Source organism: Anneissia japonica, unplaced genomic scaffold (genome assembly GCF_011630105.1).
Source record: "Anneissia japonica isolate Jap-2015-1 unplaced genomic scaffold, ASM1163010v1 scaffold288008_len1385354_cov213, whole genome shotgun sequence".
Classification (NCBI taxonomy): domain Eukaryota; kingdom Metazoa; phylum Echinodermata; class Crinoidea; order Comatulida; family Comatulidae; genus Anneissia; species Anneissia japonica.
In genome coordinates, this window is record NW_022720123.1 from 1,361,695 (window position 1) to 1,378,648 (window position 16,954).

The window sequence follows — 16,954 nt, forward strand, 5'->3', positions numbered from 1 at the left end:
GTTATTATCAGTCCGTTGAAGCCACTGATGATAGTTGCAGGGGTGAGTAAGACTAATATATATGTCATAGCCCCATTGAATGTGACACTTTGTAGACTTTGATGTTAGCTTACAACTCACGTGCGCATGCTCTCCTCAATGGCTCTACATCCTCCGTCCATCTGTCCTTTCGTATTTCAATTATTGTCGGTCTCTCCCTTTCAAACCCTCATTACGAAAACGATAACGAATACGTCATCTTTCATTATCGTCATTTTTGCCGAAAACATTCTTGACAATACATACACGAGCGTGTAAAAGGCATGGATGACCTAGGCCTACGTTGTGACAAATATGCTACTGTAGGAAATGAATTAACTAAGCATCTGATGACGTAGCCGTATTGATTTAGTTTTTGTAAGATTTCGAAACCTCCCTGATATTCCAGTACAAAGATATTCACTTTGTAAATTTTATAATTAAATTAATGCGTACAATTTATATATATTTTATTTACTTTTACTCTAATGTTATATTTTGCTTTGTTTTTTATGTTCAGGTGAATGAACTGGAAAATGTAGGCCTACATTTGCCTGATTTCCTCCACCTAGCTTTCATTTGTTTATTTCATGTTGAGCTGAATTTGAGTAAATAAATAACTAAAACCATCGATTGAATAAACCATTTTTAAACGCCTATTTGAAAGGTTTTATGTTTATCAACAGGTTTTTGGGTTCATTGCTATGGTAACTTATGGAGGCGGCACATATTACGCGTGGATAAAATGGAAGGACAGCAATAAACGCTCAAGAGCTCCAGATTATAAACCAGACTACTGATAAAGTTTGCATTGTCATGCGACCAGGCGATGTCAGTATGTAACTTCAAGACACGACACATAAACGTTGCAAAGCTACAGTACTTCAAGTATAAGTATATGGAACGCCAAAATGACAAACCACAAAGTCAAGTCCATTTGGCGTTCCATATACGTAATTTAATTTACACTGACACACAACAGAGTGAACATTCCAAATTTATTCTGATATTATTTTGAGGGAAACTATAAATGCTATGACATGACTGAGCTAATTATTGTACATACGTTTCTCGCTTTCTCATCATGCTCTACTATCACCTAAAAACAACCTATCCGAAAACAATACTTAAAAATTCAAATATAACATGGAATTGCGCATGTGAAAAAAAAATTATCAGTTATCAACTTTCCGAGAAAGAGACCAAAATAAATCAGTTTTTATCTAAATCTCATTAAACCATTTTTAACAATTCCATATAATGGTAAAGCTTGGACGTAGCATAGTGATATTGATTAATGACGTCAAATAGATTTGATGAACTTCTTTTTTAGTACGAAAACTTCTGTGGCAGAAGTGTTCTTTACATAGTCTCCTGTACTCATTAAATTTTACATAAGACTAACCTTGTGGGTATATAAAATGTATTGTGGTCTATTTTCTAATAAATAAAAACCTACCATCTCGGTAGGTGGAACACATGTTACGTATATTGTAGTGTAATAAAGCTTTGCATAGTATCATTATGTAAATTATAGCTATACAAGTAGGACTACAAAAAACCATTTTTTAAAATCACATATAAATATATAATCTTTCTAATTATTAACTGTTTTAACTCACCATGTATATAAAAGAGGTACAAAAATCATTGAACAATATGGATGTTTTGATTGCACTAAATTATACTATATTCCATATAAGTAACTTTGCACTAAAAGGAGGTTTAATCAACTATAAAACATGCAGTTCACTATGTCTACATTGCAGTTCATTCATGCCCATATATAGTTACATCATGTGGAACAAATCACATCATAGGTACCGTAGCCAGTGACGTATCTAAGGGAGTGCGTAAAGGGGGGAACACACGTCCCCAAAAAATTACTCGCACACCTAGTCTCCCCCCACCCCCCAAAAAAATCATGGTAAAGTAGTTCAAAATCACATTATTTTGCGAATTGAGCCCCTCAACTGGTCATCGAGCACCCCCACACTTCACCTTCGGGCCCACATCAGCACCCCCATTTCAAAACTCCAAGATACGCCACTGACCGTAGCTCACATGCGGCAATGCTAACTAATGCTCTGTACACAGTATTAAGTTATGCAGAAATTGGCTTTTAAACAAGAGGTCATGGGTTCAAGACCTTTGCTCATCAAACTCTTTGTGTACGACGCTGTCTGAGTTGGCCTTTTGGAAAGACACTTTATATTACAGTATGCTTACCTCTCTTTACTCTGGAGCACAAATGGGTACCTGGGGCCAGACTTATCAAACTAAAAATCAGCTTAAATTTGTCTTAAGTCCATTTTTTTGCTTAAGTCAAATTTATCAATATTGCTTACTTTAAAAACTGCTTAAAATTAGGAAGTCAATTGTACGGAAGTGCCATCTAAGACGATTTTTAAGCCAAGGTTTTGCTAACATGGTTTAATAAATCAGCTTAAGATATTTATTAGGGACATCTTAACTTTTTTGACTTCAGACATTTGCTAAGCTGAGATTGATAAATCCGGTCCTGGTAGAAGATGAATGATTTGGAATCATATGAAGTTGGAAGGGTACACTCCAGTGAGTGGAGGAGGTTGCACATTGTGCATGATGGAGTGTTTTGTATCTGAAAAGGCACTATTAAATAAATAAGTAAAATATGTGACACATACCTGTGACTTGCCCATATATGGGTATATGAAATCACCATGCCCATATATGGGCAAATATTTTTTACATTAAACTAGTGTGAACTCATTTTTCCTGAATACATATTGGCTTTTGATTCTTGATAAACCTCAAAAACACTAATGTTAAAATGACATTCCTTCTACATAATATAACAAATATTACCATTATAAATATATTGTATTTCCTATATTCATTGCCACTAATTGTAGTATCAATGGTGCTTCATTCAATTCAATCATTCAACACAACACTACAAACAAAAATCCTTTTTGATAATTTTGTTTTTCAATACATTCTATAAATAATATAAACTGTGGGTTAAATACATCTTTTTGTAAAGCATCAGTTAGAGACATGTTCTGTTACATGATTGGTGTCGTGGAAGGTAGTTTAGATGGAATTTTTTTTTCAATTGTAAGGCACTTTGTTTGGGAGTGTTGTTACTCCAATAAACTTAATTTATGTATAATTTCAGATTGATATTCAAGTACGCTTTGGTATTCTGCTTCTTGTTTTTAGCACATTTACACTCTAAATTCACAGTTTTCAGCACAGTACACCAGCAACTGAGCTCTATATTTTAACAAATTCAAACATAGTAAATCTATTGAAATATCATTTTGGTTTTAACAATGCATCTCATATTCAAGTTAAATTTTGCGAGCATATGAAAATTCATCTGATTGCAACAATGCAATCATTCACAATAAAAAATTTCACAAAAATAAATTTTTTACAGTAAAGCTCAGCATCTCACAACATAGGTAATACACCCACCACTGTAATTACTAAGAATTCTTATTGCATAGGAATAAAAAAAAAGTACAGATTGTGTTAACATTATCAGTGGCCATGTTGGATGTAGTTTTAAAAACTTAAAAAGTGTGCAAAAATCAATTAGCACTATTTGAAAACTGTTTCAAATAAAACAACTGTGATCAATTAAATCACAACTGATATGGCATCTTCAGGAGGGTGAGAAAAAAATTAAAAGTAAATTAATTTCACCAAAAGGCCACGTAAAAAAAAAAAGTAGTTTCTTATCCTACTATTTTGAAAAAAAAGAAAAAAAGAATGAGAGCACTTTTTTCCCCAAGATGGTCGATGGGAAACAACTACTGTACTACTTTTTCCAAGTAGACACATTGAAGGCAGACATGATTCATACCATACATATCCCCATTTTGGTGGTGAAGCAGAGAAAATGGATGGGACAAGAAACTAGTAATTTTTTTTATTTGCACTCATTAAAAAATACAAAAAAAATGAGTGCTTGCGGTAAAAATGTGAGCCTTTGTTGTCGTTGTGGTGATGTCAACAGTAATTGGACTGATGAATGTTTAATGTTTACAAATTACTGAGGTTCAACTCAGGGGCCCATTATGATAGAGCTAGTAGCCTCCCGTCCAATCAACGTCCTTCCTTCCTCTTCAAACTCCTCAGCTGTCCTTAAAATGGTATCAGTTAATTGTGGCCGGAGCACTTGAATTCGGGAAATTGTTTCAGGGTCAAGGGCACAGAAGCAATGGAGCACCTGAATTATAAATAAAAAATATATAATTGCAATAGTTCAGATATTTGATCATTTTTTCAATGAGGAGGTGGTAAAGATATGAGATTTAAACAAAAAACTGCAGATCCAATAAATTCCAGGGGTTTTCTCACAGATATAACTTATGCCTCAAGAGAAGTACTGCTTGAAATAATTAAAATATTATTGATCATTTTTATATTTACACATTTCTTTGAAGATAATAAAAAAAAATATGATAAAAGAAATAACATATTATTAACGAACAATAATTAGACTAATAAAAACAAAAATAACAGATAAAAAGTATTAAAATGGCCAGTTAACTTGTTAGTAAAGTTAAAAAGACTAAATAAGCATTTAGTTGATTGATTGACTGACCAGTACCTTTAAATTTGATGACATGGAAACAAGCCTTAACAGCTCCCTCTTCAGATCTGGACTTCCTTTGGTTGTGATTACAAGCTTCTCCAGTGTCGCATGGAAGAAATCAGCAGCCAACTGAACCTCTTCATGAAGTTCCGTCATTGTTGTCATTGACAACTGAGTCAATGGAATCACATAACACAGAATTCTTCTAATGCGATGTTTCTCGATTGTGTGATCAAATTTCATATTGACAACAAGATCCGGTGACACCTGCACTAGAGATTCCCAAGAACTTTCTGGAATTTCCATGTGGTACTTATTCTCGCGTGTGCACGCGATTGAGAGGAATTTTAATGGTTTTCGTTTGGGTGTTGCAAGAGCTTCAAACACATCTTTTGAGAGGCTTTTGTAGTGGCAGCTGAGCCTTTGCAATTGACGGCATTTCTCAACAAAGTTCAACATGCAATGTGAAGAAATTGAACACGTGAGTGAGACATTTTGTATGTTGAGTGTGTGGATGGTGCTGTGATTATCTGCTAATAGATTTAAAAGAACATCTTCAAAAGTCACAGCTAGTCGCGCTAGGATCACTGATTTAAGTGTATTTACAACATCTGTCTTTGGATCAGTAGGTCCAAATAATTCTGCCAGACTACATAGAAACAGATCTCCTCGAAAAAATAATGGATTTTCTTTGATAAAGTGGACAGCGATAGATTCAAGTCTCCTTTCATTGGTTCGAGCTAAATGAGTAAGAACTTGACATGATTGGCTACAGTTCTCTTGTTGTGTCTGGTCGCAGGATATCTCAACATGTCTTAGATGTCTTCCGTATTTCTCCAAGAATTTCAGTTGAATTGAATCTGACGGCTGAATGAATGAGAACTTGAATGAATGCCAGAGGTAAGGAGAATTGAAAGAGTCTTGCCAACCCTTGCAGACAACTGCAGCATGAAATCGATCGCTGATTGGTAGATAGGAAAAGATTGTGACTAGAATATGCTCTGGAAGAGTTGACCAGGAGATACCAGAATAATCCATCCTAGAAAGAAATAAATGAAGATATGAAAGATTGCTTCATATAACATTTTGATCAGATTGAACACATTGTAGAAGCAGGGAGGTGAGGTACAAAGTACAAAAAGGCACCGTTATTAGTAATAAAGCTTTACCAGGTGGGTTTGAAACGACCACCAGTACTTCCTTTCTCGCGTGTAGGTACTGAAGAGAACAGAGACCTAGCCTCTGCTATAATTTTAGCCTTGTTGCCTACGCCTAGCAGTGTAGGACCATTTTGCCCGCAAACAAGGTCAGCTGCAATGTAGAACTCTTTTTGTACTGTTACTTCAGTTAGGCCTAGCTAGGCTACGGGGACGAAACTGGTGACATTTGTGTCTGAGATGCTTAGTACGTAGACTGTGCATTCTTTAATAATAATAATAAAATAGGCCTGGCCTATCTTCTGTTGTTACTATGCAGACTACAAGAGGCCTAACCTAATAGTCCCCAGTAGGATCTGGTAGGACTAAAAAAAGCTAAACAAATGTTAGTTCGGGCCTAGGCCTAGCCAATAATGCCGCCTAGCCTCGCGGCCGCTTTGACCATGCTTACTAGCTAGGCACTCCTAGCCCTAGTTAGGGTAGGGAGCCTAGCCAGATCCTCTCTGACTAGGCTAGGCCTAGTACTACTGTACTACTACTTCTAGGCCCTAGGCTAGACTAGCCTAGCTAGGGCCTAGGTAGGGCCCAGGCCAGGGGGCCTAGAGCCTGCTACAGATAGGCCTAGGCCTAGCGGCTAGGCTAGCCTAGTTAGCTATAATTTAGTATTATTAATGTACACACAACCGAAAATCCTCGAAATATTTTAAGAGCTAATTTACTTCGATGCAGATATGTAGGTCAACAAAGCTATGCAACCTCCTTTGTACGTAATCTCGATGAAGAACGCCCCTCTTTCTGTTTACATTTTGCACCACGATCGACCAAATTACGGTTTCGAGCGTATCGAGCGTTTCCGCATTCTGAGCAGCGCCATCAACGAGTGAGCTAATTTGGAGAACAATAGAATATGGGACGCCAATTAAATTTGGAATGGCGCGCACTGATAGCATTAAAAGAATTATATATTACAGAATTACTAACCAAAATTAAGACCTGGAATTCAAGGCTAATACTAACCTGTGCAGACTGCTATTGATAGGTTAACAATTTTTTTTGCCTTTTCCAATTCATTTGGATTTAAAATTCGCTTATTGTTGTTACAGCATCTTTCTGCTGACAGTTTCATTTTCGCTTTTAATGATGTAATATCAGTCAAAATATAGGAAAATATCTATAAAAAAATGAATAGCTCATTCATTAGAATAAAATAAATTATTAGGATTATTAGATTCTATCAATCAATTTAAGGATTTTAGTAATAACCTCTGGTCAGACTACACTCTGCTGCGATCGGTTGCAATGAGTCGGTAGTATATGTCTCTTTAAATTGGTGAAAAAAGACTTAGTATGTGAATTTTGAGGTATTTTCCTGTCTTTTGACTGATAGTAAATCATTGAATTATACAAAGGATTATTTATTTCTTCCTTTGGGTTTCTGTGAATTGGGGTTGGTACTTCCTACAAAGCGATGTGTATTAAATGCTTCCTTAAATTTGACAAATTGAAAAATGAAAATTAAATTTTGAATTTTAAGGGGTTACCGGTACTTCTTCTAGGGGATACTTCTGTTACTAAGGGGAATTCATTTTGGCCACAGAGAAAATTATTAGCATTAGTCAACCCGTACCCCTGTCGGACAACTTAGGCCCCCCACCCACCCAGAAAATATATCCTAGAGCCGCCACTGCCTTTTATTCTGCTAAAATGGAATATAGGTACTATATTTTACCGTAAATTACCATTATCAATGTCAGTATTATTACAATTACAAATAGAATTACAATTAATATTGATAAAAGATTGGTCCAAATTTTAAAAGGAAGGTCAAATTTATTTATTTTTTAGTTTATATTTAAAAGATGAGTCCATTTAAAAGATGAGATCCATATATAGGCCTACAGGTAGCATTAATCAAATAGTGAAATGGCTCCAATCTGTTAACAAAACCTCATTTCACAGTACATCGTTTTATGCATAAAATACTGCAGTAACATTTTACGAATACAACGCGTACACTTTAGGCCTACATTATACAATTTCTATGGATATGGCTTCACCTTTTTTATCCACATTTATCCTTTTTTTAAAACAGTATCCGTCCACAAACTACCCGGTTTTATGTGAAAAATATGTTCCATGAGTTTGAGTTATCGCCGACAAAGTGATTGCCTTATTCCTTTATGTGTGTAGGCCTATAATTGGTTTGATATATTGACCAAGAAAATGATTTTTGTGTAACTGATAATGAAAATGTGCACTTAAAGAAAAACAAAAATAATGATGACTACAATGATGAAGATGAAGATAACGATCATATTGTAAATGTTTACATTTAAGGCTGTCTTTTTTCAACCACTCTAAATGTACTTGACTAAAAGTGTACCCTCCCCCATATACCAGGTAAGTAGCTGAGGGGGGAGGGGGGTGTTATGGTTCAGGCAACAAACCCACCCCCCCCCCACATCGATTTCCCGAACGAGTCCTCCAACAATCCAACTTTGGGGGTTTCGCTGACCCCATCGGGGCTTCGACCCTACACCTCACGGCTAGAGAACCCACCCTAACCCCCTGTCTCTTATACACATCTAGATGTGTATAAGAGACAGCCTTTCATTGGTTCGAGCACCTAAAGCCTGTCAAGTCCAGACTATCAAATTTTCTTTGAAAAAAAAACTGTTTATGCCCATGTTAGTCATGACGTGACAATATATGGTCATAATGCGATGTCATCATGACCATATTTAGGCATGTCACAAGATTTTGTCAAAAAACTTTTGATACAGAGACAGAGCTTAAGATCCAGGCTGACCAAACTCAACAAGTATGAAGTGCTAGATTGGATGCTATACATCTTCTGGTTAGTATTAAGCCCGATAATTTTTAAATTAAAACAATTTCCTAGTTCTACTCAGTGGCGGATTTAGCGGGGGGGGGGGCATTAGGGCCCGTGCCCCTCGTCAGTCAAGCCGAAAAATAAAAAAGAGGGAGAAAAATTTTAGTTAAAGAGAGGAAAGAGGAAAAAAAGGTGGAGTTCAGTGGTGATCCAGCAGTGGGTGAAAGGAGAGGTCGATTACTTACACCAGCCATGCAGGGCTGAGGTGGGCGTGGCGGCGTGAACTTCATTTTGGTGTAGTTCAGTATTGTTAATATACTGTATTATACATCTTCTGGTTAGTATTAAGCCCGATGAGTACTACAACAACAACCAACTTTTAGGAAGGTTAGCAAAATATTAGGAACATTGTTTTATTTGATCTAGGCCTACTATTGTTGGACAAATAAATGGATAATAAAGTATAGTTTCAATATTATTTATAAATACACACATGTTAATGGCGATTTCGGGCTTCTTTCTATATAATAAGCCAGAAAAATTCACTCCCTTCCTAGGCCAATTATGTACTAGTTGCTTGGAACTATTACTATTAAATTGGAATGTAGGCTAGATGCTAAAAACAGACGTCTAGATATTTTTAGGTACAATTAGCATGCGATGGCAGTGTGTACGCTTGTGTTCTGTATTCATACATTTTCATTAATTCGTCTCTGCTATAATTACGAATTTATTATTTTGTTAAAAAATTATTAAACTTTTTTAAGCTTTCAATCAATTTCATGTAGGCATGGATCACGATTTCACACAATATTCGGGATTGTATAAGGATGATAATTTCTGCAATCTAGCCGCGAACACAAATATGTAAAACGTTCGGTAGTTAAACTGTAACTTTATTGCATAGTATTTAAAAAAATTCAAATAGGCCCTATCAAATTATACGTTAACAAATTAATTCAAATACCATAATATGAACGATGTTTTTCTCTACCTGACGTGTTTTTTTTTTGCAATACAAGGATTTGGGATACTGAGCGTATAGGCCTACCATAACACGGCAGGAAGGGAAACATTGTCCGTATTATTATTTATGACTTTTCACTTGTTACTTGCGCACTTAATTTTAAAAAGAATTTTCACCATTATAATTTCTAATAATAAAAACCATAAAAATATTATAGACAATAAAAATAATATGGCAAAATAATAATAAAATATGGAAATATAGCATAGAAAAATTGCCACAATTCTTTAAATCATTTATAATAAAAATTGCAACAGAATATTGAACATTTTCACCAATATATAACTTATAAAATTAATTTTTAAAAAGTGATAAAAATATAATATAGACAATAAATAATAAAATAATATGGCAAAATAATAATAACTAGAAATTATGTTCATGATATTATTTTTAGTTTCTCTCACGTTTGACAGTGTACAAAGGAACATATCATTCCTGGTAAATTCCTATAAAAAATAAATATAATATTATATTAATATATACGGTAATTGCAATAAATCTAGTAGTAACAACAATAATAATAATAATAATAATAATAATATAATAATATGGTAATAATAACAACATATAAATATATAATAAAAACAAAAATTTTACAATAATATTATTTATGTAAAATAAACCATAATTAAGTTAGTGATAACTGTATATTATAATCAGGAGGTTATATAGTGGAGTAGGCCTATAGAGTGACAAAAGAGTGAAAAAAAAATCCTGTAGTAATTGTTAATAATAAAAACACGAATTAGTATTTTATACTAATAGTGAGGTCATTAATTATTTCCTCAAAACCAGTGAAGTTAGTAAGCTGCAACTAATTTGTGGCCGAGTATTTTATATATAATGCAGTCTATACAGATATATATACATATATCAATGGTAATTCGTAAATAAAGTTTTCAAAATGCAGTTGAGAATAATAAAAGCCACAGTGTTAGGTTGCCAGTTTGTGTTGGAACTTGATGTACAATCAGCAACAGCTGCGAAAAAAATTAAACAAAGTTCATGACAGTCAGACCTGGTATTAACTCATTTTTACTAAAACTAATAAAAAAATCTTTATTATTAATTCATCATTGTGCTGAATTCAGTGGCAACACTACGGGGGAAAGAGGGGTATTTGCCCCATAAAATTTTCTTGACGCTTCTCCCCTCCCCACCCCCCATAAAAAAAAAGCACAATTTGTTGGGGAGAAAAAAAATTCATGTATTTCTACATAGTAGTGAACTATATATATAAAACCGATTAAATAAGCCACTGAAACCCATCAATTGTCAATTTTTTCTTTTTTTGGACACTTTTGAAACATTTTAGTCGATGCTTGACCATGCCAACTTTGCTCTCGTTGGGACTTTGCCCCCACCTTTCGAATTATACCTTCCCCCTCACTTGCACCCCTACATGTCAGATGGCGTGGTCCGTGACTAACTAGCCGCTGTAAAATGTAAATTTATTTAGATACAACAATGTTTTTACACCTTTCAATATATTATATAAATATTATATATTTATTTACAACAATGTTTTTGTACATATTATACCAGAAAGCAGTCATAATATATATAAAGAGTATTGTCCATGAAAATCAAGATAGCTCACCAACTTGACAGAGACTACCAGTGAAACAAGGAGGACAATCACAAGTATAAAGAATACAATTATCAGCATCAGCAACACAGGTTCCTCCATTTACACATTTGCTGTGCATACAGATATCAACCAGTTCTAGCAGAAATGAACATAACAAACCAAATATGAAATAGAAAACAATAATTGTAATGGACCTATATATTCTCAGGTTTTGTTAAACAACACCAAAAGAAAACAAAATGATCAGAATTAAGTGCTAAATCAGTTTGAATAATAATCAGGAAATTTTATAAGAATGACGTTTTTACAATACGGGAAGTGTTATCGTACTGAATGCTCAGTGCATTCACATTTGATTCGTGACGCATCAAACTTGGCTTTGTAGTACTCGCTGCTGCTTGGGAGTCGGACTGAACACGAAATCACTAAGCGCCAGCTCGGCAGACTAATGGTTATGGCGCCAGGCTATATCTGGGTGTCAGTAATTATTTAGGAACGTACTGAGCATTTGGTGCGAAAACATGTCAGGTAGGGCAAAAACGACATTCATAAAGTCAATGAAGATATACACCAGTATAAACTATTAATGTTTGAGTAATGTTTTTATCATACTTGATATAGCTTGTTGTGCTGAGTTTACCTGTTTCACAGTATTGACCGTAGTAACATGGAGGACACATACAGAGGTAGTTAGAACAGGTACCAGGTACTTCAAGAGCAAGACAGGTAGCATTAACATGGCAACGATGATTATCACAAGCACTCACACCTAAGATGTGGATTGCATGGGAATTATTGTACAGTACTTTAATAATTGGAATTTAGCAGCTGCAGTAATGAGTAAGCAATCCCCCAAAAGATTTATTTAAACATTACATTAACCATGATATAATTTAACTCACAGGCCATGCCACAAAAGTATGCTGAAGGGGGTCTGGGAGTCCTCCTCGGGAAAATTTTGATTCCTAAATGGCGGGAAATTAGCTTTTCCAACTTCTGCGCTTTTAAGTTCTTCAAAATTCAAGGTTTTCCCCTTTTTGAAAACAATTCATTCGATTCAATTCAAAAGTAATTTATTCCAAATCAAGTAACATTTAAAAACAGAATAATTCATATGCATCAAATGAAATTAAATGGAATAGGACAACCACAAACAAGCAAATAAAGCTTTAAAATGTGGTGCCCTTTTGATAAAAAAAATAAAAAATAAATACAGTAATCAATCAATATATTAATTAGTCAAATAAGTGTTTAATCATTAAGCAACTGATTGACTAATGAATCATTCTATAGATAAGTATATTAGTAAATAAATAAATATAACAAAAAAATAATAATATTAATACATGAAATCAATGTCATATTATGGTACTGTAAATATATAATGATAAATTAGATAATTTATATAACAGTAAACATTAACAAATACTAGCATTTTCTTTCAATTGTTTACTTAGAGAATATTTTGATATAAAATCGTCAACACTTGCATATTCATTTTCAATGTAGTTTGGAATATTAATACTAGTATCGTCTTCATCTGACCCTCTTCAAAATTCAAAGTTCCCCCCACCCTGAAAACAATTCCATGAATCAATGAACCCCAAAGATAGATAAAGGCGGGTTTGTGTTCTCCAAGGGAAAATGCTGATTTCTAAATGGCAGGAAAAGAGCTTCCCGATTTCTGAAGAGTCTTTTAGCGACTTTTTAATTCTTCAAAATTCAAGGTTTTCCCACTTCAAAACGATCAGGTATTTTTTTCTCATTCTTATTACAGTAAATAGGCTATTATGTGTGTACCGGTATACATACGTTGCATACATATCCTTTTTTTCATGAATCGATGAACCCCAAATATAAAAAGGGGTCGGAAGTCCTCCCCCAAGAAAATTTTGATTCCTAGATGGCGGGAAAGAGCTTTCCCAACTTCTAATTTTCTTATTGTATCAAAAAAAAAATTCAGCTCAATGGTCCTGAAAAGGTATGGTCTAGAATTTTTTTTTTCTTTTTGCCCAAGGGCCCCAGACACACCCCCCCCCCAAAACCCACCAATGGGGAAGGGGGTTGGTGTAAATAAGTGGTAAACAATCGAGCTCTCCTTTCTCCCACTGCTGGATCACCACTGAACTCATGGGTGCACTCCCTTTTTCCTCTTTCCAGTCTTTAACTAAAGTTTTTCAGTGGGGAACTGGAAAGGGTCCATGTTGGGGAGAACTCTTAAAGTGGTTAAATAAACTTCGATCAAACATACATACAATAGAACATGTAAAATATTGAATATTCAAAAGACAGATAGAATTTAAAAGACCTACAATAAAAACAATAGTAGTAGCAACGACTATCATTCTTCCATGATTATGACGTCATTTGAATTGATTTGCCAAAATATTTTGTTATCGTATACACGATAAATCGTTATCGAATCGTCCTACTGTGAATACTTCTCCTTTTTCTTTTATTTTATATATGAACAATTGATTTTTAGCTTTTTATTGTTATCGTTATCATTGTAAGTATAAACAGGCCTTTATAACAACCAGCCCATGCTGTCAAAACTGTCACTTCTACCACTCTTTCCTTAAAAATCCAAACCTTGTGTGATGGATATAGAAGTGCTCTACCTGTTATACAGGAAGCACCAGAGTAACATGCTGGACAGGTATAAGAGTGAAGAGTACAGGAACCCGTCTGGATTCTAGATTGTGTTGGCTGAACAAGTGTTAAATCAATGCTTTATTGTTCATAGTTTTGATAAGTGTCATCAAAGTATATATAGAGAGGAAGAACGAGCAGCTAGCGTATTTTTCATTACAGAATTGTAACGGGTTTTTTTTTGTGTTTTTTTCAATAAAAATTACAGGTAATAAGGTAAAGGTGGGCTGCTTGCGATGCCATTTTCGACTTGCAGAGGACGGCCTTTTCTAAATATTATATTTATTTATCTAATACGTAATTTTTATACAAGCATATAGAGTATATACTATTATTTTTTTTTATATTTATCTTTTTGCACACTTCAAGACAATTATATATATTTAGGTAAAATATATTCTTATGTATATAAGCCTATGTTTGTATCAGTTGCCTTTTATGTCCTATTATCTAATAACATAACATTACATGATCTGCTGTTGATTGAAATTTATTTTATAATGGCTTGTTTATGTAATGTAGGCCTAAATTATCAATATCAAATTTTCACGTGTATTTATAACTGGATAGCGGCATATTTTATCATAGTACTGTACATGATACATTGAAATACATTTATACAGGGAGAAAACTAATACGGTACAGTACTGCACTGGGGTGGATGCAGGTGGTGTGGGGGTGCAGATGCTGCGATCACACCCTCTAAAGTATATTAAGAAAAATAATTGTTTGATTTTATTGTTGATATAAATTACCAGTAAGACTTTTTAGGTATGAGAGTGAAATTTCCGGGCACCTCGAGGTCTATATATCACAATTTTTGCACCTCAGCCCCACGTTAAATCAATCAATCAATTGTTTTCTTTTTCTACGATCAATCTGTCGATACACCCCTTTTTTTTTTCGCACTTTTTCAAACTTACATGTAAATCTGCTTAGTGATACGCATGCATAGTGCTTCCATCAAGCAAGCTCATCTCCTTGGCCTAGCTCCTGCCTAGCTCTCATGTGTTTCTCTGATTCAGACCTAGGCTAGACCTTCAAGTAAGTCTTATCATCCAATCATTTATTAGCGGGGCATTATATCGGGACTACAGCGGTAAGTAGTGGCAACTTAGCCGTGGATGTTTGTTAAAACAATGTCCTGCATTGCCGGGAGGTGGCCAGGACTTTCACATGTAACCATTTCGGAAATTACATCCCCGGCTAAGTCCCCGCTAGGTCGCGTTCCAGGGTCGAGGCCGGGACTACAATTGACAAATGCATATAACAACTGTGAAAAAAAAAACAACTTTACACGTTCAGACAAATCAATATAAAAATTAGTACTTGAATTTTATTTCTTCAGGATAATGCTTTCAAACCGCAACTTCTCTTTGCAACCTAACCTCCACCCCCCTCCCCCACCTATCCAAAAAAATCCAAAACTTGTTTGAAAAACATAAGGAATTGCTCTACCTGTTGTACAAAATCTTCCAGTGAAGCAAGCTGGACAGGTACAGGTATAATCAGTGCAGGAACCAGCAACAGCAGTACATGCTGCTCCATTCTGGCAAAGATGATTAGCACAAGCATTAACAGCTATGGAAAAGAAAAAAAAGTTAATACCTTCAGACAAATCAATATAGTAATACTATGTAGGCCTAGTTGAATTAATGCCACTTTCTAAAAAATCCAAACATTGTTTAACAGATATAACTAGAAATAATAACAGAACATGAACCCAGTCAGATCATTCCTGGTAAATCAGAGCTCAATTGGATCATCTATCAACACACAAATGGTGAATGTCTTAATATAGTAAACAAGACCCTCATTAAATATTCATAACAGTACACGCACACACTGCGCTTATCTTTTACAAGTTGTATGCTGCTGCACTTGTGACGCACGAAGGATGGATACACAATAAAAAGTATACACTTGTTGAGACCCACGTATTTGCTTCAGAGTATATATTCGACACGTTTGAGTAACGTTTAATATAGAAACAGGGAACTCAACAGTTTTTTTATTCAGTTATAATAATATTGCCAAAAAGAAAGATGACCCTTTAATGACGTTTGACGCTTTATTCATGAACATCATAAAGACCCATGCATTATGCCAATGCAAAGGACAAGACTGTGCTATGTTATTTGTGACAGAAGTAGACTTTAAATTATTATTAGTGGCTACATTAAAATACTTTAGGGTCTATTTTAAAAATGTCTACATGAGCCTGATGTACGAGTTGAGCCTGCAGCTGACTGGGTAATCATAAGAAGAATGCTAAGAAAGCAGAATCCAGTCTGCCTACGGCTGACTGGATAATGAATTGCTCTACCTGTTTGACAAAATGTTTCATTGAAGCAAGCTGGACAGGTACAGGTATAATTAGTGCAGGAACCAGCAACAGCATTACATGCTCCTCCATTCTGACAGATATGATTAGCACAAGCACCAACACCTGTGGAAAAGAAAAAAGGACAATCAATATAGTAATAATATGTAGTTGAATTGTTTCTCTATGATAATGCTTTCAAAATGCTACTGCCAAACCTTCTCGTAGTCCAATACTCCCTAATAAATCCAAACATTACAAGCTGCTCCATTCTGATAGAGGCTGTTATCACAAGCATTTTGAGGTAAAAACAAACATTTTATAAACAATAAAATAACATTCTACTATTTAAGGCTAGCCCTCCACAAAAAATTTAAAACCACTAACCATTTTTATGAGGATACATTTTCAACAGGTTTAATATGTGCCTTCTTTTAGAAAAATGCAAAGTAAAAAATATATATTACCCATACAATATAAAAAATATTTCAAAATGGAACTAAGACTCAAGAGTGGTAGGGCCCGAAGTACTTGAATTGTATTTTTTCATGATAATGCTTTCAAATTGCCACTTCTCGTTGTCCATCCCTTCCTAAAAATCCAAATCTTGTTAGACAACTATAAGGAATTGCTCTACCTGTTTGACAGAATGTTCCAGTGAAGCAAGCTGGACAGGTACAGGTATAATCAGTACAGGAACCAGCAACAGCATTACAAGCTGCTCCATTCTGACAGAGGTTATTAGCACAAGCATTAACAGCT

At 34.7% G+C, this 16,954-nt stretch overlaps 2 protein-coding genes and 1 long non-coding RNA gene across 7 annotated transcripts in view; 1 reads left to right on the top strand and 2 right to left on the bottom strand.

Annotated features, from left to right (window-relative positions):
* LOC117111215 lies at nt 1-1,932 on the top strand. Its single transcript, XR_004445840.1, has 2 exons — nt 1-42; nt 705-1,932. It is a non-coding gene; the product is annotated as an uncharacterized LOC117111215 (long non-coding RNA).
* Nucleotides 1,933-2,769: 837 nt separating this feature from the next.
* Nucleotides 2,770-7,749, bottom strand: LOC117111212 (F-box/LRR-repeat protein 8-like). 5 transcript variants are annotated; one of them, XM_033254102.1, is made up of 3 exons: nt 6,520-7,749; nt 4,622-5,645; nt 2,770-4,237 (listed from the first exon to the last, which is right to left on the bottom strand). In XM_033254102.1, exons 1-3 carry the CDS (start codon nt 6,711-6,713, stop codon nt 4,073-4,075), a joined length of 1,383 nt encoding a protein of 460 aa, XP_033109993.1. In that variant the 5' UTR covers nt 6,714-7,749; the 3' UTR covers nt 2,770-4,072. The 5 variants fall into 5 exon arrangements, with proteins under 5 accessions (XP_033109993.1, XP_033109994.1, XP_033109995.1 ...); XM_033254103.1 differs by having other exon boundaries at nt 6,483-6,632; XM_033254104.1 differs by having other exon boundaries at nt 6,445-6,590.
* Nucleotides 7,750-9,474: 1,725 nt separating this feature from the next.
* LOC117111214 (fibropellin-1-like) overlaps nt 9,475-16,954 on the bottom strand; it is a 12,940-nt gene continuing 5,460 nt past the window's right edge. Inside the window, exons 3-8 of the mRNA XM_033254107.1 lie at nt 16,830-16,952; nt 16,196-16,318; nt 15,328-15,450; nt 11,858-11,986; nt 11,227-11,352; nt 9,475-10,606 (exon numbers count right to left, since the gene is read on the bottom strand). Of these exons, the coding sequence (XP_033109998.1) occupies nt 10,500-10,606; nt 11,227-11,352; nt 11,858-11,986; nt 15,328-15,450; nt 16,196-16,318; nt 16,830-16,952 (731 nt within the window). The 3' untranslated portion in view covers nt 9,475-10,499. The remainder of the gene's footprint in view (nt 10,607-11,226; nt 11,353-11,857; nt 11,987-15,327; nt 15,451-16,195; nt 16,319-16,829; nt 16,953-16,954) is intronic.

Bases quoted from the DNA above. Each gene is read 5' to 3' on its own strand.
- LOC117111212 (XM_033254102.1), bottom strand. From the start codon at position 6,713: ATGCTATCAGTGCGCGCCATTCCAAATTTAATTGGCGTCCCATATTCT. The intron at 5,646-6,519 runs GTTGCATAGCTT...ATTTCTTTCTAG, and splicing joins CGAGATTACGTACAAAGGAG to GATGGATTATTCTGGTATCT. The intron at 4,238-4,621 runs GTACTGGTCAGT...TTTATAATTCAG, and splicing joins CCATGTCATCAAATTTAAAG to GTGCTCCATTGCTTCTGTGC.